Below are 26,504 nucleotides of genomic sequence, written 5' to 3'. Positions count from 1 at the left end.
TGATGACTCCCAGTTCCTGGCTGTGCTGTGAGAAGGCGGCACACATTCTCTCCTCTGCAAAGTTCTTGGAGTGACCACCCTATTCTCTGGGACTCAGGCCCTTGTTGATTGTGACTGTTTTTACCTAAAGATCTGTGCATTTAATGAGCTTGGCTGTTACTTGCACACAGTTGTTATTATGTGCTGCTGCTCCCTGGCTAGAGAATTTGACAATTGCTTAATTTTTTGTGCTTAGTAAGTAAAAAATCAGACTTTCTACACCCTTTCATTTATGGAGCACTAGCTTTGAACTGTAAGAGAGCGACAGGTCTGGTTATCCTCAGGTTTATTTTATACAGTGACTAAATCTGAAATTTCATTCTTCCTCTTCCCTTGCTTTCCTCATATAAAGCCAACTAACGGATTGTGGCCAAAAGATCAAATTAATTGACTTTCAGAGAGTGAAATCCAACATCTAGTACTTTCCTTTGGTAGAACAACATAGCTAAATTTTTTTAGGGGGATGCTATGTAAAATATATCATTTTAATCTTAAAGTCATTTTCAGGTATAAATAGGTTATATAATAGCAAGTAAGAGCTTGGCTTTAAAATCAAATCTTTCAAAATGCAAGTTGAGTTGTCAAATTCTCACGCCTTTTAGTTAAAATAGTCACTACTGCCATTTCTGGAAATCTGTGGCCCTGAATTTCTCATAAATCCTAGACTCTTAGCATTTGGACAAAACATTTAATCATTTTCCTTCTATATCCTCACTCCTCAGCCCTAGAATCAAAATGCAGTGCTGGAGAAGAATTTGTTGATACTTATTAAGTATTCAGTAATGTTACTGTTCTGTTCCAGGAGTTTATTAGCATTTAAAGCACTGCACTTGAAATATCTTTACACCTAGTGATCATTAAAGCATAATGAAGTACCAGGGGAACCTCTTAATGATGCTGGTCCTGAAGAAGACTGTTCCCTCTAAGAGCCGAAAGGCTCCTGCCCTTTGCTGATGCCAGCCATCATGCAACCTTAAGACAAATCCTCGTATGTGGAACTGGTCCGCTACAAACCTCAGTCAGGCCACAGGTACTAAATTGTTGTTTAAGGACTGCATGTGTGGCCTATCCAAATTTTAATGATTATGTTATGACAAGATGATGGGGAACTGAAGAAACACAACCGTACAAGACCACTTAGTTTTGTTTTGCCTACACACACACCCACACACACACAGGTCATCAAATGCAAAATGAAAATGAATAAAGCAGGTCATTTCAATACTTTTTATTTGAGTGTGAAACCATATCTTGCACAACTGTACAGATAAAACTATTTCCATTTTAGCTGTAGACATGATTATCACACTGAATGGTGTGATCAAAGATTTTATTTACAGAACAATTGCTAAAACATCCGATGTCATATTTCCATTTATTTCTTACCCATAGGGTAATAGGTCCACCATAATTGCTTGGTGCTTTTTATAATACAGAAAGAAAACCTATGTTAATCTCTAACAAACCTCACAAATTGCTACAAATCTGACAGAAAAATGCCTACAAAAAAATTTTCCAAAAGTACAATACATTTTTATTTCCACACATACACAGTATAGTATAGGCTCAAAGGCACAGCTTTGAATTTTTTTTTTTTCTATCAAAGTGTCGGAAATTGTTATAGTCTTATGAAGGAACTGCAAAAGTCATTTTCACACTTGGTGCTTGGCAAGCTAATGTTTGGTCCATCCAGTTTCACAAAGGTAACACAGCAGAGCTGAGTGTGATACTCAGTGCCATAAATCCACATTCTTACAGAACTTAAACCCCCCCTCCTGCCTTTTGCTGACACTAGCCATTGTGCAAACTTAGGACAAATACTTGTGTGTAGGAGAACCAGTCCCCTACAAACTTCAATCAACTTAAGGCATACAGAACCAGCCTCTTCCTTCCCTCTAGACAGTGCTTACATTCCAAGACAATGCAGATACTGTGACTGACATGAGTGTAACGGGGAATCTAGAGTTTCCAGAAACCTCCTTTTAGCCCTGGTGCTCCAGGAACCAGTAATGACACCACCAGGAAGAAAGGATGTGTAGAACATATCTGAGGGCTGTTCATTGTACAGTAAAATGACAGATAGATGGAAAGGTGAATGCTCTTGGTAAATTATGTGCCCATCCAAGAACACAAACCAGATCTGTCTCCAGTATCCATCCTTCAAGACTAAAGAGCTTTTGTCAACAGGAAAATAAGTAGCTTACTGGGAGTGGTTGCCAACACAAAGCAAAATCATGGAACAAAGGGAAAAGGCACAGATTGGCCTGCCCGAGATAGTGCTCTATAGAAACAGTCAGGTCTGGCTTGGCTACAGGAACCCAATCTCACTGACTTTAGTGAGTCCTGTTTCTGAACTAAAGTTTATTTATCCCACACTGAATCCCAGTCTCACGCTCATTAGGAAAATGGACGCCTAGGAATAGTCCATGAGTTATGATGTATAGAGAGAAAGTCTTCTGGGGGTGGGTATGGGTTTATTATTATTATTATTAATTATTATTAATATTAAATATGAATTCCTATGATAGCAGTCATTTAGCCCATCCTGTGGAGGCCTCTCCGTTGATGTAAGCAAAACCAGGAAAGTGTTGCATGTGCTCATACTCAGAATTCCTGCGCGTGGTCAGGGGTGTGTACATGTCACTAGAGTTTCCATACCTCGTGGAATGCACAGATGGGCTTGTGTAGCAGGTGTTGGCTGTGGGCACCTCTGGCCATCGGGGGGTGACTGGGGTAGGATGCAGTCTGGGAGTACTGCTCATCAAACACGGTTCCATCCGGGAAGTGGGGCTATTAAAAGGGTACTTGTTGAGGGGAAAGAAATTCCACAAAGTTAAAATTAGCTTGAAGTTGCATATACACAATATCAGTCATGTTCACAGTTTGTTTTAAGTTAAGATGCTGTTAATGAAAGTTGGTGGGAAGGAATGAGTGAACTTCTGAAAGACTGAACCTTGGTCTAGGAAGTATCCAACAGGAGAAATGAAAAGGATTTCATAGCCAGAGTTGGGCTGGTATTCAACCAGTAATACTGACTTCATGCTCCTAATCTGGAATGTCTCGGGAAGTTAAACCCAAAAGAAGGAATAGCCCCACTGGGAATACAGGAGAGAGGGAGAGGGAGGGAGAGAGAGAGAGAGTGTGTGTGTGTGTGTGTGTGTACACGAATAACAGCATGTCCAAATAGATATGGATGGTTAGGAGTTTTATCATTAGTTTGGGAGATGTGATAGTTCCCACTCCATCAACCAAGAGAACAATACTGCCAAGTAAAACACAATGACATTATTAAAAATAGCATTTTACAGTTGAATTCAATTATGAACTGCAGCCTAGAAGCAGGCTTTTGAAGAGGAAGCAAGTCAACAGCTTCGAAGGTTATTATTAGTGCCTATCATTTAGAGAACATCTCTCTTTTTGGTTCACATTCACTGAAGTCCTGGAAGATACACAAGCAGGAAATGGTAAATTATTGGGCTTGGTGTGAATGTGAAGGAAGAAGTGAAGATAAGCCAACTGAGAGGGGAGGAAAGGGGAGCTTTTGTGCTGGTCAGAACAGGTGTTAGTAGCTCCAGAAAGAGGGGAAGCAGTTCTAGAAAGAATTAGGAATAAGAGAAGTGCCTCTGAAGTGCTGCTTCTTTTACATTCTTTTCAGTTTCCAAGACAGCTATGCAAATAAGCCCCTTTTAGTACAATCAGAGGGAAGGAAGGGGAGGAGCTCTGGGCTCCCTTTGAGAGCTCTCAGTTTGCAGGCCAGTAAACACAAAAATTTCCTTGCTGTGCTAAAGGCCACCCCAACAAGGACAGGAGCCAGTCAACAAGGATGGCAAGGGCAGCGAGTAGGGAGAGAGTGTGCGTGTGAATGTATAAATTCTTCTGCTCCCCATCTGTCTTCCCTGACAGTTGGAGAGTGGAGCCCTGAGGGATTAGGTGGGAGGCTGCCTCCTGTGAGGGAGACAGACAGGCTGAAGCCTAGACAGCCGGGAGAAGGGGTTATGACAACAATGGCTGCTCCCTGTAGTCAAGGGGGCCAAAGGGAGCCATTTTGCCTCTGAGTTGGGAGCATGAGGGGAGCAGGGGAAGGCAGTTAGGCCCAAAGCATGCGAAGAGAACCAGCTATCTGTAGGTCAAGAAACAGGGCTCCAACTTCCCTTAGTAAGATTTTGTCCTGCATAGGACAGCATGCCTTACATAGCAAAGTGTGATCACTTCACAGCCAAAAGAACAGGTAGGAAAGAAGAAGAAGGGCATAGCTCAAGGGAGAAGGCACCAAGGGCTCTTGCCAAGGAGACTATAGACAGCATACCAAGGCTTTCATAATCCCAAATCAGATCAGAAACACTTAAGTATACCCATGTACCCAGTATGGGAATCTCCAGGATGCTGTTTGTATGGCAGCCATGGTGGACTCTCAGCAGTGGGATTCCAGCCCAGGACCCAATCTAAATCCCAAAGAGACCATAGTAAGATTGGGCCCTGCCCAAGAAAACAAGATCCCAGGTATTGAACAGGTAATATTGAAAAATATTACAGGGGCCGGCCCCACGGCCGAGTGGTTAAGTTTGCACACTCCACTTCAGCGGCCCAGGGTTTCACCAGTTCGAATCCTAGGCATGGACATGGCACTGCTCCTCAGGCCATACTGAGGCAGTGTCCCACATGCCACAACTAGAAGGACCCACAACACAAAAATACACAACTATGTACCGGGGCTCTTGAGGAGAAAAAGAAAAAATAAAATCTTAAAAAAAAAAGATGGTATTAAAGAAAAAAAGAAAAATATTACAAAATGGTCTTTAATTTTTTCCAAAAATTTGGATCCCTCTCCTGATATCCTCTCAAGTAAGCCTAAATGCATGAGGCCTCACCTCATGGTACCCTCCCTGGCACAGAGGCCTCCTCTCAGGTCCTATGGCATGCCAAGCTGGTTCCCATCTCAGGGAATTTTGTCCTACCTGTTCCTTCGGTCTAGAACACTTCTTTAGCACCCCTACCCCCAAGCTCTTTGCATGGCTGCCTTTTTATCATTCTTCAGATCTCAGTTCAGATGTCACCTCTTCAGAGAGACTTTTCTGGCTATCTTATGTCAAGAAGCTACATGCTCCCCCCTCCGCCTCTCAGGTCAGGTCATGATCCTCAGGTCAGGATCTTACCATCCTGCTTCGAGCTGTCTCCACTGGCTTATATTCATAAGCTCCTGGAAGGGCTTTGTCATGTTCACTACCATATTCCAGACATCTGAAATGATGCCTGGCACCTAGCAGGTGCTAAGTAACTATTTGGTGAATGAACACTGGGATGTTACCACTGGAAAGAACCTTAGGGATCATATAATCCAACCCTGTGTTGTACACATGAGAAAACTAGGACCCATGAGGAGAAGCACCCTGCCCAAAGTCACATGGAAAGGTTGTGGAATAGCTGGCATAAAAACCCAGTCCTGGGGTAGAGCTTTTTCTCCACATCAATCTGACTGGCCCAAACAAGGCATGACCTACCACAACTGAATTCCGCAGGAGAGGAAGACACTCCTTTTTTGGAATGTAGCCCATTAAACTTTAATCTCTGTCACTCTTCCTTTAAGCTCCCTCCTCTCCTACAGACAACAAGGTCTTCCGATTCTGACCAGGCCTCAACTTGAAGACAGAGCCTTCACTTGCTTTGGCTTGTGTAGGTAAAATGTCACAGTATGGACTTGGAGCCTCCTTCCCACAGAACCCAAGAGAGTGTGGCTTTTGTGCCTAATCAAGGACCCTAGATGCAGCTGTGCCCAGGGGTTGTGTCATAGACTCAAAAGAGTAATTGCCTGGAAATGAGACTGGCTCAAAATATCTCCAAAGTGACAATAAAATTCTGTTACCACAGAATCCGGCATGGAAAATTCTGTCCTGTTAGGTCAGCTAATTGCAAATGAGTCAGTGACTCGCTTTCCCCGTGGTGAAGAGACCATTGAAAGATGAGAGGCTGAAGTGCCCACTGCCTCGGCTTGGTGATTAACGCCACCAATGAAGCTTCTATTTAGTCTGGCAGGAGTGGCCAAGGCTGGCCCGTGGCACCCGCCTCACCTTTCACACTTTACATCCGGTTTCATGCAGGGTCCTTAAGCATGCTGGGCACAAACCCTGGGGTCCGGAGAGCTCTTGCCCAGAATAAAGGCGCTTTTTGTTGAGGGCCCATAACAGGAAGTTACCATTTTCTAGGTCAAATCACACGCTGTCGCTACTGGTGTTAAAATGGAGATAAGTCACCAGTTCTCAGCCTTTGAGAGAGGTGTGTGAGGGGTGCTTGTGGGCACATATGTGTGTGAGAGTGTGTGTGTGTGTGTGTGTATGCATATATAGTCAAAGATTCCGTCAAATGGCTATGGTGTAAGTCTATCTCAGCTGTCATTGACTCTGGGCCTCTTTGGAACCATATTAGGAAGTTCTATTTTGAGAAACAACTCCCCACACCAAGGGCTGACTTTCCTGCACATGGAGAGGGAAGAATGAGCCCTTTATCCCTGACCCTTACCAAATGGGCTGCTACTTGAGCAAGGGGTGAAAGGTGGCCCAGTCAGGAGCACAAACTGTTTTCCTATGAAAGGCGGCTCTCACTGCTCCACAGTTCTGCCAGTGGGCCCACCCCAGGCAGGCTTCCTCTTAGCCTCTTCTGGAAGAGGACATAGCTCCCCAAAAATCTTTGCCAGACAGTCCACATATGCTGAGCTTTTAGGGTCAGGATTAATTGAGTGAATAAATGTGAAACAGAACTCCCATGTACTAAGTCTTCAAAACAGGTTAGCTAATATTAATATTCTTCTTCTTCAAATCAGGGGATCATCGTCTATTAATGACAGGAAGAGACTTAGACTAACCATCTGGTCCTACCTCTCATTTTAAGGATGAAGGAATTGAAGTCAAGAGAGGGGAAATGATCTGTTTGAGGTCACACAGCAACGTAGTACCAGAATAAGGATCCATTCATTCATTCATTTCATTGACAAGTATTTACTGAGTACCCACTAAGGGCCAAGTCTGTTCTGGGTCCTGGGAATATAATGGTCAGAAAACAAAAGGACCTGGTCCCTGCCTTCACAGAGCTAGTACAGTGAGGGAAGCAGATGGTAATTCTATAATTACACAAAATATAATAACTCTGGTATTACAAAGGATAATAATAATAATAAACAAATAGTGTTAACTATGAGCCAGGCCCTATTCTAACCTTTATTAACTCACTTAACCCTCGCAACAATCGTATGAAATAGGTACTGTAATTATCTTGATTTTTCAAATGAGGAAATTGAGGCACAGAGTTAATCAGAGGCAGAGCTGAGACTGGAACCCAGGAAGCCTGCCTCTCCAGTCAGAGAGCTTACACCACTATGACGGACTGATTTTTATTCCTTTTGGCCCAGGATGCTATCCCAAAGTGGAGCACCCTAAGCAAACTTTGTAGCAGTCACTGGGCTCTGAGATGGAGGACCCACCGGCCCTGGGGCTGGGCTGCTGGAGATTCTGTGAGAGACGTGTGCTTGGCTGGCAAGGCTGGGCCTTGGCCATACAAATGAGAAATAAAGAACAGCTTTCTAGTTGACTCTGTGTATTTCTAGCCATACAGCTTCTGGTTGATCACGGGGCTTTTGAGCTCAAGGGCCCAGTTCACATTCATGGCTGCTAACAGGGTAGAAGTTCCAGGAATGGCTGTTGAACGAGGCTCAGAAATATTTTGTAGCCATGCATTTGGTCTCATTTGTTTTCTCTTTTGGCCAGGCATGAGAAAGAAGAACCTAGGAAGGGGCAGCCGACACCATCCCTTGTTCACTTACTTTGATGTGAACAAGTGCAGAATAGTTGCCAGAACGGTGTTTTTCTGAAATAATTCAAACCTTACACTGTGAAACCTCATTCATCTGGACTCACTAATTCAGAAATTATGAGGATTCAAGCAGGGCTGGAGGTTTACCCTTGTATTACCCAGGCAGAAAGCATGTGCCATGCAAATAAGTAGTATAAACAAGGGCACATACATACTCTATTTCAAGAAACAAATGACTTCACATTATTTTGAGCACATAAATGCTGGGATGCATGCGATTACTGCACTTGACAGATGTGTTGTATCAGTTCTTTAGGGCAAGCCTGGCAGGCATTTATTTGCAGAAGTTAGTTTCAGTTACTCTTGTGCTGATGACCAGTTCCATTCTTTAACCATATTCTATGATTGCGGTCTTTCTTTAGTTCAGACTGCTCTTTCCCCCAGTGAGTCTGATGTAATGAAGTGTGATATTCAGTACTCGGGATTGGAACAGCTTGAACTCTGCTCTGGAAAGCTAAAACTGATTAGCCCTGCAGTGGATTTTCCCCTAAATGCTCAACCTTAAATCAAAGTCCCAGGAAAGGAAAGAAAGAAAGAATCTTGGGAGTGTGATTCTTCTCTTTGGTAACTGAGAGTAGCAGCGGTAACCTCTTGAAATTTCCTCCACCCTCCCAAACACACCCAGTGTGTCGCGTTCAGAGCCCTGGCTTGGGGCTGGAGGTGGAGAATTTGCATTTGAGTCTGCTTTGTCACTTGCTGGACACATGACCTGAGGCAAATGACCTCCTGAGGCTCTTTCCTCATCTTTAATAACTGGAGAAAAAGGCTTTCTTGCCAAGGTTACTATGAGAATTAAGTGATTCTGTGTATTTGCAAGTGTCTAAAACAGTGCTTGATGCATACATGTTAATAAAAAACAAAACAAAGGATTCTTTGTCTTTGACAGTACCTTCCTCAGGAGAAGCGCTGACCTCACCCATCCACCTGGGCAGAGAAGTGATATCATTAACTTCTCCCCACCCCACCGTACAAATCGAGACTCAGGCTTAACCATAAAGTGCAGAGTGTGACTGCGCGGTGGGGGTCAGAGGGTGTCAAAAGGCCTTGTCTAAGAGCCACAGGGCACAGTGTGAAGAGTCTGCCGGGACCCTGTCACCTCTCACACCTGCTCTGGATTCAAAGGGCTCCAACGTGGGTTTTCATTTAGTGCTTGGCCCTTCGATTAAGACTAGCTATTCAATGACAGTGCTGCAGAGGGGGCCTGTTGTTTCCAGAGTAGATGCTGCAGACCTATCTTTGATCGCCAGGACCACATGGGCCTTTCGGAGACCTTGGCTTCTTTTTATGGCCATGGCTTTAAAAATATCACCCCAGAAAAACCAGCTCCAGAAATATCATGAGGAGGGGTGAGGGAGTGAAGAAAGAAGGAAGATAATGTTGGGAGTTGTGGCTTGGGATTTTGATTTATCTTGCCAGTGTTGCTTAGGCTAGTGTCTCCTACTGGAGCGTGAGCTCTCCAACAGCAGGCACCTTCTGTCCCATTCGCCACTGCATTTATTCTCAAAGGCTAGAGCAGTGCTTGCCACATAGTAGGCACCCAACAATCGTTTGAGGAATGAATGAATGAATGAATGAATGAGCTGCTTAGACTATGTTAAATGTGACCCAGTCTATGGCAGCAGCTAGGCAGTCATTTAATGGATCACAGTGAGGAGCACAGACTCTGCTCCCAAGAGAAGCAGTACCTCAGGAGCTGGCATCTCTGTGTGACGCAGTTGGAGACCTATAATGAATGCCCCAGGTGATGATTTAGTGGAATCAACTCCTTGGCTTGTCTGGGGATTATACCAGGGCTCCCCTTGGTACTGCAGATGGAAATCAAAACAGACGCCTGTTTGCCCTGAGTGCCCGTGTATTGTGGATACATTCTCCTCAGTGCCCTCCCTCAGAGGCAAGTCTGTGTGCTGACAGCTGATGTAATTGCGGCCTCCACCCTAGCTCAAGTCCTGCCATTTCTGTTTCAGACTCCTGCAAGCGCTTCATGGCAGAGCTCCCTGCCTCTCCCAGTCTGCTTTCTAGTTCAGCCTAGGAGTGCTTCGAGAGCTCTCTTTCTAAAGCATAGCTTTCATCTTGCCTCTCCCTGGCTCCTACACCTACTGTGGCTCCCACACCTGCAGAATGGAGTGAGCGTCCTCGGGACACCACACTTGTTTATGCTGACCTCACCTCCTGTTTACTTATCTGTTCAATACACACTGAGTGAATGCTGACATATGAGAGGTGACAGAGGCTGGTGCTTGAGAGCTGGCCAGCCGGGGTCACACTGCCTGGGTTCAAATCCTCAGGCAAGTTACTCTCACTTCCTTTTCTGCGAGGGTCACCATGAGGCTGCGTAAAGTGCTCAGCACAGTGCCAGTATTCAGTAAAAGTCAGCTCTTCTTTTTGATAGGTGCCATGGCCTATGACCTGAGGATAGTAGACTTAATTTTGGCCTTTCGGGAGCTTTGGGGTCCCCTGCAGGAGTCAGGGAAGTCAGTGATGATAACAAGGTGTGATCAGTGTTACCAATAGAGGAAATCCCAGGGTGCTATGCGAATACAGAGGAGTGGCACCTAATAAGGTCCTGGAGGAAGGAAGGGGGTAGTGTCAGGAAATGCCACAAAGACAGTGAGATGCTTGTCTTGAACAAGAAGCAGAAGAGGTTGGGGAAGAGAATCCTCAGCCTGAGGGAACAGTATCTGCAAAGACATAGGGGAATGCGTGCAGGTTGGCATGGCTGGAGCAAAGATGGGGGGCAGGGGCTGGCAGGCCAGAAAGGCAGGCAAAGGCCAGATGGTAATGAGTCTTGAGAGACGTGCTAAGGAATTGAACTTGACTCTGAAAGCAATGACATGTGAAAGAGGGAGAGTGTTATGGCCAGTTGGGTTTTTTCCAAAAGATTCCTCTAGCTTCAGTGTAGGGAATGGACCAGAGTTGTTTAGTGACACAGAGACAGATAGAAAGGCTTCTGTCATCATCTAGGTTAGAGAAAGACCTGAACCAAGGCAAGGACAGGCATTGAGGATGCAGACTTGAATGGAATTGATGACCAGTTATGTCAAGGCCAGTGCACAGGAAGGTGTCTAAGACAAGGAGAGTGCCTGACACCGATGTTATATGTGCAACCACAATTTCCATTCACCACTGGCCACAGAGGGTCAATTTGGTTTGTTAGACAGTGAAGAGCTAAAGGAAATGTGTGGCCTGAGAACGATCTGACAAAGGGTCCATTTCAGGAAGATTCTTCTGGTAAGCTTACATGTGTGGGCTGGACTGAAAGGGAAGAGACAAGGAAGATCGAGAGACCAGTTGGAATGATGCCGAGTTAATAGTCCTGATAGGACTTCATGAGGGTTTGCACCAGGAGAAGGGTGATGCGAAAGGAGACAAAAGGTCCAATCTGAGCCTGAAAAAGGGCAGCAGACGTTGCAGCTGATTGGATCCTGGGATTGGAGAGGTCAAAGAGAAGACGGAACTAAAGACAATGGGTCAGCACCCGCACGTGTCAGAGAAAGTGGAGCATGAATGCTGGTTGAACACCCACTGTGGGCAGCCACCAGAGGGTAGAAATGGCACTCAGGAAAAGACCGTCCTTTCCCTGGTAACACACAAGTGCACGCACAGTATACAGAAGGTACTTACTAATTGTGTTAAATTGACTAGACCTGCCACCAAGCATACCAAGGCCTGGGCAAGCAAGCAGGACCACCAACTCACCTGCGCAGAGCTCCTGTGGTAAGGGGAGTAGTGGAGTGGGCCAGAGATGGCTGTGTCGTGAGGGAGGGCCGGGTACTGGCTCTGCATCGGGGGAGGATGCTGGTTGCCATAGCTCCCGTAGTTATAGCTTCCCGTGTATCTGAAACGCATTAAGCACGGTGAATATCGTGAATAATAGCAGGGAGAACCAATCAGGTTGACACCTTTAAAAATCAACCTTACCTCTCCTTTTTCCTTTTTGTTCTTTTCTTTCTTTTTTTCCCACTTTTCTTCTTTTGGATTCTTACCATTTCCACTCTGTGGCTCTGTTGTACTAAGTTTAAACTCCCAGGTTGATTTTTCTTCTCCCCTCAGCACACCTCCCTTACCACCCAGTGAGCGCTCAGGGAACGAAGGCCAGCCCTGAGCAAAACATAATTAGTGATGGAAATCTCTACTCCTGTTGTGTTAAAAAGCCTCATATTAGAGCCTGAAGTCAAACAGGAAAAAAGAAGAAACTACTTTGCAATTTATGTTTTTATATTTTTCAGGCCTCTGCTTCCCCATGACGGGGAAGGATGTGGCATGTTTCTGGGAGCTCTCTCCTGGGGGAAAACACCATGGCACAGTCAACCAGGCATCAGAGACCCAGGTTCTAAGCCTGGCTCCACCACTTTCTAGCTGTGGGATCATGGGCTACTCACAAGCTCATTTCTCCCATCGGTAAAAGTGCTGCACGCGGTTATTCTGAGGGTCAGATATGTGAGGACGCTCTATGAAAGACAAAGTCCTCTGAAGACATAGGATATTATTATCACTGTTCTTAATAACATCCTTACAGCGAAGCTGCTGACACGAGACCACGTGGGTGTCTATTCTGCTGTTCCTGCAGAATCAAAAAACTCTCAAACAGTTTTCACAGTCTATTCCAAAAGTGTGAAATAATAGTCTAGGAGGCCCCCTGAGGAAATAATGGCTGCCCCATTGACTGGTCGGGGCACCTGAACCTATGAAAATAACACCAAGTAAACCAGCAGCTGGGCCTGCGCACACCCTCAGGGGCGCTGCCTGGCTGCATTACCCTGGGCCACTGCGTGGAGGGGACTTTGGAAGCCCTCTTCCTCCCCCATAGCTGGCCTGATGAAACCTGGCCTGGGGGCTCACTGCACCCACACAGCAGTCTCTCGCCTTCTGGGGAATAAAGGCCCCTTTTAACATCATCAGTGTTTTTCAGATCACTGCACATTAAATAATATGAGATTAGTTTCTTTCGATAAAGACAAAGCATAATGGCAAAAAGCTACTATGATTCAGGTAACGCTTTTAAATGGATTAGTAGTTTATTCGTCACAGCAACATCACTATATAGATTTGAAAAAATATGGGCAAAATGAATGATTTCTTTATTCAGGGTCCAAAGCACCACTGGAACCCACCGGGATTCCCTGGACCCCGTTAATAACTGCTGCCCTCCAGCGACCTCCCACCCTCAGGTGGGGAAGTGCTCCTCTAATGGAGTCATAAAAGACGCAGCCCTACCATGAAGCTTTATAAGGCGGCAAAGGGCACAAAGAGCCACCTGGGGCACTGCTGAATGGGAGGGAAGAACACAGGCCTCCGAGGCAGAAAGATGCTCAGTCTGGGCCCCATGTTTACCAGCTGTGTGACCTTGAGGGGTTGCTAGCACCTACCTCACCTGGTTGTTGTGGGGACATGAGACAGTTATACACGGTGCAGTGCTGAGCACACTGCGAGGACTCAACAAAGAGTGGTGCTCTGCCTCTTCTTTGAGAAAACAACCGCTAAGTAAACCCTGCTTTTTAAAATCAAACGTAAAAGTAAGGCAACATCCCAGAAAAGTCACCTACCCGTGCTCCTCTCTGTGGGGATAAACTGGTATCCTGTGTGTGACGGAGGAAGAAGGCACATGAGTACTCCTCATACAGGGCAGCTGTTGGGAGTTGTCAGCTGGGGACCCTGCCGTTGTCACTGTGTATGTAAGAGACCATGTATATGACTGCATCGCTCCTGCAGAGACAAATTAAGATGCATCAGTCACTAACACAGTTCTTGCATCTGCTTTTCTCCCTTAGAGCACTTTAGTGGCTTCTCATTGCTCTCAAGCTGAAAGCCAAAATCTTTTACAAAGTATGTGTCTCTGTCCCTGCCGACCTCACCAGAAGTAGCCTCTGCCCACTGCTGTTCTATCTGATCCAATCACAGTATCTTTCTTTCATTTTTTCCAGAGTACCCATGATTCCTAGCACCACAGGGCCTTTGCACATGCAGTTTCTACTGCCTAGAACCGTCACTTTTCCCTGAGTACTCACTCTTTCTTCATATCTCAATACAGAGAAGCTGTCTCGTAACCCCTAAGTCAGATCCCATGCTGCACTACAGTCCTTCATGGTGCCTACCACAATTTGTGATCTTATACTCATTAATGAATGTGATTTAGTTAATGCCTACTCCCCCCAACACCACCACCAGACTGTAAGCTCCATGAGGGTAGGGGCCTTGTCATTTTGCCCACTATTAGATCCTGGTGCTTAGCACAGAGCCCGGTGGCCACAAGACTTTCAATACAAATTTTAAAAGGGAGAAAAGGGAAAGGAAAGATGGGAAGAAGGAGAAAGAGGGAAGGAAGGAGAGAGGACAAAAGAAAGCTCAGGGTAATGTCGCTCAGACAGGTCCAGCAAAATAACTTCTCCATGCTCAGCTCAACAGGTGTTAAGGATCCAACAAACTGCTTTAAGCAAACATAAGTAGATTATTGGGCTCTGCCTGCCCAGGTCTTTTTGAAGATTATTAGACAGTGACCTTAACGGTGACCTATTCCATACATATTATTAATTCCCTTAATTTACTTTTTAATTGGATACCTTGAAAGTGCTGGGACTTTCAAGAGGACTGGGAAAAGAAACTGACAAAATTTAAAAGCTTCAAGATGCTTAAGAATTTTATGAGATGGTTAGAATTTTTTAAAAATGGTAATTTAAGAAATCTCTAATAGTGCTAATTAAATTACCAACTTAATTTCTGGTAAGTTTGAGAATATTGACATAGTGGAGGTAATTAAACTATTTTAGAAGGCAGAGGAAATAGGATTCAACACGCCCTTGTAGGCACATGGAAAACTGAAGAATTGGTTAAGGGAGGCCATTTTTAAGGTGCAGTAAAAGAGAAAACTTGGTTCTCCAATCCTCTATTTTCTGCAGCAGACCATTTTTATCTTAAAATTCTGCTGGGAAGATAAAGATATTCATCTAAAAAATTCAGTCCATTCCATCCCAAGGACTTTGCAAATAGCACACAAGTAGCTGCACTGATATGGAGTAGCAGGGGGAAGTGAAAAGTTGGTGGATCAGCACTGTGCCAATGATCTGACAGAGACTCGGTGAGGAATACCCTTAAAGGGAGGTGACAGTGGAATCCTATTTTAAATACCTTTGCTTATTATTCAAAGAACTCTGTATTGAACCCTTTTGTAAACTGGAGAATCTTTTGGAATGCAAATAATGTCCTTTTTTTTTAAATAAAGTGCCAGCGATTCATTCCAAGAGCATGAAAGGAGACACTATTTACTGAGCATCTAATATAGGCCAGGCACCATGCTAAGTGCTTTACAGCTACTCTTAAAAGAAATATTATCCCCACTTCATAGATGAGGAAGCCAAGAGTTAAATCTAATAGAATTTAAGGGAGTGGTTAGGAATACAGAAGATTCAAGAAGATAATGTGACAGTGGGAGTGAAAGAAGAAATTAACATAAAATTGGAGCAAAAAGTGCAAGCAGGAATGAGGCAAATACTCTGAAGGTCCAAATTCTTCCTACCGGTGGGCCTTAAACTTGGCTGAGTTTTCCAGGAGCCAATGCTAAAAGGGAAACCTGACAAGTTAGGAGCCATAAGATAGTAAACAAATTGCTCAGGGGTATACTGTCCTTGGAATTAAGATCAAACAGGAATTTCTTTCAGATGTCCTCACAGAGAGGCAACTGTGGATATTCACCAGTGTCCTCAACAACACCGTTACAATGGCCTCTGTGTCTGGATTCTTAGGACTGTTCCTTATGTCACACTAATCGCAGGCTAGTGGCGTCACATAAAACTCCAGTTCAGGAAAACTTAGAATGTTAAATAACTTGCCCAGGGTCCCACAGTGAGTGGGTGGCCCAGTGGGGCTCTGATCCCCAGTCTGCCACACACCTTCCACTCTGTCTACCATGTCTCTTTGCTCTGGGTTCCAGTTCTGCCATGTCCTGGCTGTAAGATCTTGGGCAAGCCTCTTAAACTTTATGAGTCTTTCTTTCATATTTGTAAAGTAGGGATACTAGTGTCTATCCTGCAGGACTATTGTGAGGATTAACTGAGATAACATATGTCAAAGAGCCTGGCACATGGTAGGCTTTCAATGATATTCAGGCACGCTTCATTATGAATTCAGGTGTTCTTAAAGTAGAAATTTCAGTAGAAAATTCATGCTCTCTTTCTTTTTTTTAAAGATTTTACTTTTTTCCTTTTTCTCCCCAAAGCCCCCGGGTACATAGTTGTATATTCTTAGTTGTGGGTCCTTCTAGTTGTGGCATGTAGGATGCCACCTCAGCGTGGCTTGATGAGCAGTGCCATGTCCGCGCCCAGGATTCGAACCGATGAAACCCTGGGCTGCCGCAGCGGAGCGTGCAAACTTAACCACTCGGCCACGGGGCCAGCCCCAGAAAATTCATGCTTTCTTAAAGTAGAAGTTTCTATATTTCCCCTTTTAGAGTCCAAGGAAGACAAGTTTCTTGGGTCAGATTCTGTTACCAGGATTGAAACGTTTGAATAGCAACAGTAATTTGACTAATTACAGCAAACTACTACATATGTTTTTCTGTAAAATCACAGGTCTCCTTATCCACCAGTACAGCTTAAAAGTACCTTTCTGGTTTGCACATCGACACCTTGTTTTCCTCCCCAAAGATAATGACTTTAGCAGGCTGTGTGTAGGCATCATTTATAATAACTGCAAGAAGACTGGAAGGAAAAACCCCCAAAATGACCATGTTCCAGATGATGGGATTATGTGTGATTTCCCTCCTCTATATTTTGAACTTCCTATGAAATTATATTACTGTTATAATTTTTAAAAATACCCTTTTTATTAAACAAGTTATCTCTCTTGGTGGTGGGATTGAGCGTGGTTTAAAAATTTTTTTCTTTGTTTTGCTTATCTGTATTTTTCTATAATGAATGTGTATTGCCTCTGTGAAAAGAAAAACGTTATTAAAATATATTAAACAAATTTTACAATTGGAAATGGAATTGGAGGCGGGGGTGGGAAGTTTGGGAGAACAATGAACCAGCCACAGCAAGCAAGTAATTAACCCTTGAAGCCCCTGGGACCTCAGGAGAGCACAGTGAGGTCACTGGGTTTTTAAAAGGGGCAGCTAAGGAAGCCAAAGGATTTTCTTTTTTTTTTTTTCTTCCCAAGCAGTAGGAAGACACAGTGATAATAGCCGTCACCTGAGAGAATGCAGCAGAAGTTACTTTTGTGTGAGCTCCTGGAGCACAGCAACTGTTCCTTATTCATCTCTGTATCCCCAGCAGAGGGTCTGCCAAATAGTAGGTGTTCAGTAAATTTTTGTTCCATTGAATTTGTTGTTGAAGGAGTAAATGCTGCTAGAAATAGACGTTATCAAACAAAAAGCTAGTGGAACTCTTGGAAAAATGGGCTCCTGTGGTCTGGGAAACAAAACCCCTAAATGGCCATGTGCCAGCAATCTAACAGATCCACTCAGGCAGGCTTAAGCAGATTAACACCTACTGGCTTGGGTGAGAAACCCTTTTTGCCTGGGGAGCAGAAAAGAACACCCCTTGCATACCCTTTCCTACCAGTGGGACCTCCAGTGAGAATTGCTGCTGCTTCTTTTTTTAAGGAAACTAATAAAAGAAAATCTGTGCAGTTAACAGTTTGTGCTTAATTTTTAAGACAGCTCTAATGCTTTTTATTTGTTAGTAAAACAATAACTAACTTTCCCTTTTTGTCTAGTTCCCATATCTTTCTCTTATTCTCCCCTCCCCATTCCCTTATCCCTAATTAAAAGTCTGAGGATAGTGGTGAAACCCCCTGATCTTTGAGAATCCTGTAAAGATCCTAGAGGATTTGAGAATCCTATAAAGATAAGTTGTTGTTCACATTATAGTACTGAATCCTCTAGAAAGGAACATTTTCTTTCTTTCGCATCCCCAACAAAACATTCTTCTTCCCCAGGTTGTTTTTTTTTTCCTTTTTCTTTTAAGGGGTTTTAAACACAGGACAGGGAGGGTGCTTGAAATATTATAGGCAATGAATAATGATTTGTTGAATGAATGAATGATCTTCTGCCATAACCCAGACTTCGTGCTAGTTTTTCTTATACATTGACTCATTGAATCTTCACAACAACCTTTAGAGTTAGGTAGTTATTACCTCCTTTTTCAGGTGAGAAAATTGAGGCCCAAGACTTGGTCAGGTTAAGTGGCAGAGTTCAGATTTGCACCCACATCTGCCCACCAGCAAAGCCGTTCCACAACAATTGCTTCTTACACTTGAATGTGCATTTGAATCACTGGAGATCTTGTTAAAAGGCAGATTCTGATTCAGTAGGTTGGGAGTTGAACCAGAGATTCTGCATTTACAACAAGCTTCTAAATGATGATGATGCTGTTGGTCCATGAACCACACTTTTGAGTAGCAAGGCTCTATGATACGCTGTCTCCCGTCATGCATCCTGCATGTTGAGGGCCATTGAAAATCAGTAGTTGTGAGATTCTGGTACAGACTTGTGAACATTTGGACTGCTTCCTAGTCTGCCTGGCCATACCTTCCTTCAGATCTTGGACTAAATCACTTGAACCTCTTTCCCACTAGGATTCTATGAACCGTGACAGATGTTGCTTAGGTTTTGAGCTAACCTAAGTCTTTGTTAGTACCTTCCTGATAAATAGGCTCCTTTAAATACGTCTAGATTCTAGAGCTGCCCTGCCCATGTGATAGCCAGTATAAATTTAAAATAAGTAAAACTAAATACAATTAAAAATTCAATTCCTTAGTTGTACTTAGCCACATTTCAAGTGCTCAGTATCCACAAGTGACTATTTCTACCGTTTTGGGCAGCTCACATTAAAAACAAAAACAACAATGTTTCCATTATTGCAGAAAGTTCTATTTGAACAGTGTTGCTTGACAGTGTTTGATATTAAACAAACATTTCCAGTAACTTTCAAGACTGAGATAGGGAAAGGTTTCATATATATATACATCCCCCACTGGCTATCATCTATCCTCAAGGTAGTTGTGCTTAAGGAGATACCTGAAGTTGAAAACCTCTTGACCAATAGTTTACCCAAGTTACACTTTACCAATACTTCCATGGCCAAAATCTGATTGACAGAACTCACCAGGGGCAGCAAAAGACTCAGTTCCCAGAGAGAGATATTGATTCCTGATCTGGCCCCTGCCTACCTCTGCAACATCCTCTCCTGCCACCCTCCCCCTCATTTGTATACGCTGGTCAGTCCTCACTCTGCCAGGCTCTTCTCTGCCTCAGGCCTGTGCACGCGCTGTTGCCCACTACCTAAAATGTTCTTTTCCGCTTCCCAACACTTATGTGGCTGGCTCCTTATGGTACTTCAGGTCACAGATAAACATCACCTCCTCAGAGAGGCCTTCTCTGACCACCATCTAAGGCGGGTCCCCCTTTTACACTATTGCATAGCACACTGTTATTTTTACTCGTAGCACTTATAACTATTTGAAATTCTATATTTACATGGTGGTTTCCTTCTTTATTGACTCCTTTACCCACCAGAATGTAAGTATCATGAGGGTAGCAACTATGCCTGTTTTTTTCACTTTTGTACCCCTAGGACATGGCACAGACTAGACACAGTATACATATTTACTGAATGAATGAACGAACAAATGAAGGAATGAGCGAATCCAAAGGTCCCAACACCAAGCCAAGACCTTGATGGTATGAAGACAAGAGCAGATTCAACAATTTATTTTCAATCCCAGTTTATATTTCCTAATGCCATTCCTTTAAAGAAAAGGAAGCAGCAGGGGTGGAGGAGGAGGAATTCACTGGCAGTGACAACTCTGAGATTCTGTCCATGAGTCATCACAGGCTCTGTGGAAGGGCCGTGGTGTCCACCATATCCCACTCACTTTAGCTGCCCTCGCGATAACTGAGCTTTTGTTACTTGGGAAGACTAGGGGCCAGTTATCTTTGTTGCATCCTCAACTCATGTAGAGAAAACGCAGCTGGGCAGGCCAGATGTTCTACAGTTAGGGCCATTTATGAGGAATTTGCCTTTATTTCTTTAGGCATCCTAGCATCTCAGTGATTTAATTTGCTAGTTTTGTGTTGCAGGGAACCCATGGTGGGAAGTTGAAAACATGAGTTTAATAGTTAACTTTTATTGTCATTGCTGAAGGAGGGGATACTTAAAATGACATCATAAATGAGGTCTTAGAACCTTTCCATGGCCTGACCCAGAGAGAGTGGGAACTTAACATTTTGCTTTAAATGACATTAAAGAATTGTGGCCCAATGTCATGTTAAGTGGGCTGCTCAGTTTGGTACCACCTCCCATGCTCCTGAGGAGGAAAAGAGCCAGCTTTCCTAAAGGCTTCTGAACTTTGCTGGGCCATCAGGGAGGTGGCAAGCCCACAAAGTTAGCGAAAAGTGGATAAATGGGCTAGATTTTACCTTGTGGAAATCTGTTGAGATGGAATCCTTTAACCAGTCTCTTATCATGGTGTTGCCATAGACTTTAACAAACCCAATCAGAATTGGCCATGCATTAGGTTCAATTTTGGGTGCCTGATATTCCTTTCCTTTCACTTTCTTTTACCCCCCTTTTTAAAAACAACTAAATACAGTCTTAAGAAAATATATTTAGAAATACATATAGGTATGGACACAGAACTACATATAGATGTAGACAAGAAGAGTGGCTGTTTTCCTAGTGAGTCATAACTCATTATCTATACTACTTTGTATTCACTAGTCCTTGTATCAAAGGATGCCAGAAGGTTATGCGCAACAAACTAATTTTCTCTCTGTGCTCACCAAGCAGACATAATACTGTTCTATTTTTCACGGCTGAAAAATGGGGAAGTGTCCATCAAAAGTGAGACACTGATATGTGGATGAGTGTCAGATACCTGATTGGCCTTTACTCTCAATAAGTCGAACTTGATAATATGTTCATCATCTGAGCAGTGATATTCAGAGCATGCTAGAAACCCAACAAAATAACTAGATAACGTAAAATTTTATTTAAGGTGTTCATAAACTGTTTTAGCCAAGAGGTGTTTTGTTTCATTTAATTTTCCCCCAATTCTTTATTTCTTGCTTCCTGGTTTGGGTTTGGTTTTGCTTTTTGTCTTTTTAATTGTTAACCACTTCAGATACCTTTTTGGAAAGTAATGGTATATAAATCAAGCAGTAATTTTAAGACAGAAATAAAAATTAAGTGGGCATGAGAAACATATGCTAACTTTTTTAAAAAAGAAACATGGCAAATGCATTTTATAAGATTTACAGTAATTGCTTTGCAATTTACAGAATTGTTCAATGAAAAATTGCACAAATCCCAAAATTCAAGAAGCCTACCTTAATAGATTTCCTAATATTTAGGTGTATATCATAGATAAATAATTTGTCCTTTATAGTGTAATATCTATAAAACCATATATGTTGTTAGGAAATTATCTTTATGTTTCCTCCAAGACCATGGCCCACAATACATGCCAAGATTCAGTCTAATTTAGCAATGGAGTATTTCAAAAGTGGTACTTGAGAAAAATATTACACATAGTTTTATATAGGATGACATTTTTAATGCCCTCTGGAGATATCTGAGAACAAAGCTGGAATGTGCCAAAATCTTCAAAGGTTACAATCATCTGAAAAGAACCTGTTTCACATTTGTATTTCTACGAAGCTACTTTTATGACTCTTGAACACATTGCGCAGAAATCTGAACACATTTATGATATTCCTGTGGCTTTGACTATCACACCTGCCATACCTTGAGGCCTCCAAATTGCTCCGAAGAAAGCCAGGCATACTCACTAGCTGGATGATAGTCGTGAAGAGATCCTAGACACCTTTCCTTCACATTCTTCCTGTATCCTTATTTCCTTAGTCTCCTTGTTTGATATGTTGCTACACTACAAGAAAGGTTCCACTCAAATTGTTTCTGCTTCATAATGCAGAACTGTTTTATTTGCATAATTTCTCTGTTTGTTTTAGAAGTAAGCATATTATCACTAACTGACTTGCGTGTGTGTCTCCCGGGACGGTGGTGGGGGTATGCAGGCAGCTATATGGCTCCTGGCTGCCCTTACTGCCCTCATTCCTTCCTGAGTGAGGCAGGGCACTCGGGATGGCTGCCCCCTAATTCCAGCCTTGAAAGGACCCCTGAGCAGCTGAAGAGCTGTGAACAGTGTTCAAGTTCTCTTCCCTGTTTATTTTCAGTGAATAAAGTTGTTCTTTTCTCTACAACTCCTCTTCCCAAGCCTTCAAAGCAGGAACTACAACAACTCACTAGGGAAGGAAAATGGGAGGGAGATGGGAGGAAGTCATGGTCTTCCTCCTTAAAGTAGAAAACAAAACATGATTCGAGGTGCATCTCTGTAAACAAATAGAGTGATGCTCAAATCTAAACTTCCACTGAGGAGGAGGACCCTCTCTAGCTATGTACCCAAAGTGAAATCAAAGTTTCATCTGCTGCCAGTTACTGACAACCCTACTTCTCAGTATTCTGAAGAATCCAGTCTCCCTGACTAAGGGCCACTGAGTTTGTTGGCAAGTGTCTGCCCCTGGCAAAGTTCAAAAGAGGGCAGGCACCTTACAGGCTCTTAAGCGTCTGCTCATTCCTTCTCTGAGTAGCTCTAGTTCTGGAGAAAGAGGAAACTTTGGGGAAGGAACTGATAAAAAGACTCCTAGGATATATACTTTAAGTTCCCTGAAAATGGCATGCTTTCTCTTGCCTCCAGGCCTTTGTACTACTTACTTCCTCTGCCTGGATTACATTTTCTCTCATTATTCAGTCTGCTCAGACTCTCCAGATATAGGTTGGAGGTCCCTTTTTGTGCTCCCCTAACATCCTGGCCCTTCTCCTAATAGCACTCATACATTATCCTGTAACTACTGCTTGTTCATCAGAACCCTAGCCTCTAAACCATAAACTCCCAAGGGGCAGGGCCCATGATTCTCTTGTTCATAACACCAGCTGTCTGAAGGTTTAGCACAGAGAAGTCACTTGAGAAATATTTATTGGATAAATGGATAAATGGATAGACGTGTGAGTGAGTGAATGGATGAAAGACAACATCCTAAATAGGACAATCTCATCCTATTTGGTCTTTAAAGAGTATAATTTAGTTCCCAGTCTATTCTGAAAATAGTCCTATTCTAAGTAGAGCTAGGCTATAAGCCCACGCTATGAGGGTCTGGGGATGATTCCAACCTGGAGGGTGAGGAAAATGTCAAAGACGACGAGTAGGATTTTATGAGAGGGTAGAAGGAGGATAGTCCTGGAGGTGGAACAGAACAAGAAGCGGTTTGGAGAAGAGTGCTTTAAGGCTGTAGTATGAGGCAGTGGGCTCTCTGCCCCAGCACTTTGAGGAGGCACAAGCTTCGGGACAGTTAGCCCAATGGGCAGTGTGAAAGTGGACAGACAAGAGTCTGGAGGCAGGTAACCAGCTGGAGAGTCACTGTAGATGTCTACGAGGGGTGGGGAAGAAGGCCTGAACCACAAGGCAGTAGTGGGACGGGAAGGAGTGGGTCAGCCAAGATTTGTGTTAGAACAACTAGAGTTGGGAGGTGTGGTAGAGAATGCTAGCTGTCTCCCCAAAATCAGTTCCCCATTCCCTACCTGGGGACACGCCATCCTACATTTCCCAGCCTCTCTTTGCAGTTCCTTGAAGCCACGTGACTAAGTCCTCGTTGATGGAATATAGGTAGAAGTGGCATGTGCCATTTCAGGCCAGCTTTTAAGAGAGTGGAGTTTCCTCCTCCATACCCACTTTCCATTTCTGTCAGCTGGCTGCACACTTGACAGAGCCCTAAGGCAGTCGTCCTCAAACAAGTGAGTGTCAGGATCACCTGAAGGCTTGTCGAGCAAATCACTGGGCCCAACCCTAGAGTTTCTGATTCAGTAGGTCTGTGATGGGACCTGATACTGAGCATTTCTAACAAGTTCCCAGGAGAAGCTGATACTGCTGGTCCATGGACCACACTTTGAGAACCACTGCCCTTGGGTATGGTGAAGGCCAGTATTGAAAGAACACGTGTTTCCAAATAGTTGCATTAAAGAGAGCCTCCTCTCCCACCTAAACACCCTGCCAGGGCTGTTTGCAAGAATGAAATCGATTTCTACTGTGTTAACTCCATACATCTTTGGATCTATTTGTTACAGCAGCTTAGCCTATCTTCACTAATACAGGAGTTGAGGGAGAGGAAGGATTTGAGGCTGACTCCCAGGTTTGATGCTTGGGTAACTGGGAGGATAGTAGAGCAGGTTTAGATGGAAAGATTATGAATTACTTATCACAGCCCTCCACACCACAAAGACTGGTCTTTTCACCTGCCCCACCCCACTCAGGGCCCACCCAGCAGAAGGTTGTCTCAGCCTGTGGTTTCTCGTGCCCACTCCTCTCCCGTGAGCTGAGTCCTTCTCATCTTTTAAGGCTGCCTTTGAGTCTCACCTCTCTCCTGCAGGCTTCCCTCCTGCCTGCCAGAGTCCAGGCGGGAAGGAAAGTGACTGCTTCTCTCTCCAAACTCCTGTGGTGCTCTTGGCTGTAGTCCTCATTTTATAGGCATTAATAAGAGTAACCCTTTCCGTCTAGATAGCACTTCACTGTTACCAAAGCACTTTGGCCTTTCCTATGTCATCTGATCCCCACAGCAAACATGTGAGATCCTGGATACACACACACACACACACCCCCCACACACACTCACTCACACCCCTTCTCTATTATTATATGTTAGCTAACACATTTTGAATATTATATATACAATGTATCATTTCCACGCGTCTTGTGAGCAAGGACATTTGTGGAATGTCTGAGTGAATGAATTTGTTTATGTCTACTATTGACTATGGTACCCAGGACAAGAAATTTAACCTTCTCACCCTTTTAGTTTTCCTCCCTAAAATGGAACAATATCTGCCTTGCAGTGTTATTGTGAATATCAAGTGAGACAATTATGCAAAGGTCCTTTTCATATCATAAAGTAACATTTCGATATTAGCATCTAGCTATTACTATCCTTGTAACATCTCCTTTTTTCCATTTCCAAAATTTATCTTGGCATTCAAGATCCTCGAAGATGTGTCTTCAACTTACCTTTCCAGTCTTCTAAGACTCCTTCATGGACCTCTGACATTTTAGCCAAAGTTTACCATTCCCTGAAAAGGCCCCACACTTCCCTACTGCTGTGCATTTGCTCATGCTGTCCTCTGCCCAGAAGGCCCTTCTGCTATAGCTTTGTCAGTTAAAATCAAGTTCCGGCTCAGATCCCCCTCTGCTGTGAGGTATTCCTTGATACCTCCAACCAGATGCACTCTCTCTTTCCTTGGGGAACCCATAGCATCAGTTTGTACCTCACTTATTTCCCCTGCCTCAATTGTGGGTACCATGGCTTAGCATTTGGTTTCCTGTCTACCCCACTTTCCAGAGATATGGCTCAGTTTCTGGTTCATAGAGAGCTCCCTTTTCTGTTTTCAAAGATGGCCATGTATTAATTTATGTTTTATATCATTTTAATCATTTCAGTGGCTTAGTTTTTGGGGACTAGAGATTTTATTATGTACTTAATCAGCCAACTTGAAAACAGAAGCATAAGCAATATGTACAAACGAATAAATGAATAACTGCAAGTCATCCGTAAATCCAGGAAGATACTCAGGTTTGGGCATTGTTTTTGAGGGGTTGGAGGGAAGAATATTTTTCCAGAAAGCTCTTGCTTTAAATGTTAACTCCCCACACAAAGCCTTTGAGGCAGCTTTCATTACCTGTAGTGCTGAGGCCAGTGTACTCAGGGGATGGGTTGCTGACAGGGGAAGAGGGAGGTGGCACTTCCACAGATGTGGCAGATTTTGCTGGAGAAAACGATGGCACTGGTGAAGGGGTTGGCGGGGCAGCCTCCGTCAAAATAATCTCTTCTCGGACTTCTGCTGCGGGTAGACAAAGGGTAAGTTCTTGGAGCCAAAGGTCAAGGCAAGTTGTCTTTAAGGGACTTTAAAAAATGAAATATTCTTTCTGTGTCATGTCACTCCTCTGCTTAAAACCCTTCGATGGTTTCTCATCACCATCATGGCATGCAAGGCAACTCCCATATACACACATGCCCATCCTAAAGAAGAAAAAGACATTATTGGTTCCACACCACTTGCTCACCATAATTAAATTCTTTGGGATACAGAGTTAAAGAAACACAGAGCACAGAAGTAAGGAGACAAATCAAATTAACAAGTAGGGCAATTCCCAGTGAAATGCTGGCTTACCGGTGCTTCCTTCTCCCTTCATGGCTCGCATGAGCTCATTGGCCCTCTCCTGACAGTGCAGGGATTCTAATAGGTAGAGCACGTAGTCATCAAACATCAAATGAATTAGGTGGAAAGACCCTGGTGAGAGAAGATACAAACAGAAAGGTAAGTCACGTCAGCTCATGTATGTCCCCTCTGCCTGGTCAACAGCATATGTTACACTGTGCTCTAATGCTCCGTTCAAGACTCTCATTCCCCACTCAGTGATCTCCTAATGGTCAGATCTCTTCTTTGCTGTATCCTCAGCCTAATGCTTAACATAAGCTAAGTGTCATTAACACTTTGTGGCAAGTGAATCTTTTCCTTGTTCAATCTATTAATATGACACCACCAAAAGTG

At 43.6% G+C, this 26,504-nt stretch overlaps 1 protein-coding gene across 7 annotated transcripts in view; it reads right to left on the bottom strand.

The window, feature by feature from the left end:
• Positions 1-1,252: 1,252 nt before the first annotated feature.
• The window catches only part of RFX4 (regulatory factor X4), a 177,584-nt gene continuing 152,332 nt past the window's right edge, over positions 1,253-26,504 (bottom strand). For 4 of the 7 annotated variants that reach the window (XM_070599807.1, XM_070599804.1, XM_070599806.1 and 1 more), the window contains 5 exons: positions 26,124-26,243; positions 25,632-25,793; positions 13,443-13,602; positions 11,596-11,734; positions 1,253-2,843 (listed from right to left, as the gene is read on the bottom strand). In XM_070599807.1, coding sequence (XP_070455908.1) covers positions 2,571-2,843; positions 11,596-11,734; positions 13,443-13,602; positions 25,632-25,793; positions 26,124-26,243 — 854 coding nt within the window. In that variant the 3' untranslated portion in view covers positions 1,253-2,570. The remainder of the gene's footprint in view (positions 2,844-11,595; positions 11,735-13,442; positions 13,603-25,631; positions 25,794-26,123; positions 26,244-26,504) is intronic. The other 3 variants (XM_070599805.1, XM_070599808.1, XM_070599810.1) reach the window with 1 other exon arrangement.

Source organism: Equus przewalskii, chromosome 29 (assembly GCF_037783145.1).
Source record: "Equus przewalskii isolate Varuska chromosome 29, EquPr2, whole genome shotgun sequence".
Lineage (NCBI taxonomy): Eukaryota > Metazoa > Chordata > Mammalia > Perissodactyla > Equidae > Equus > Equus przewalskii.
Note: the sequence above shows the minus strand (reverse complement) of the source record. Positions and strands in the feature narration are given on the sequence as shown.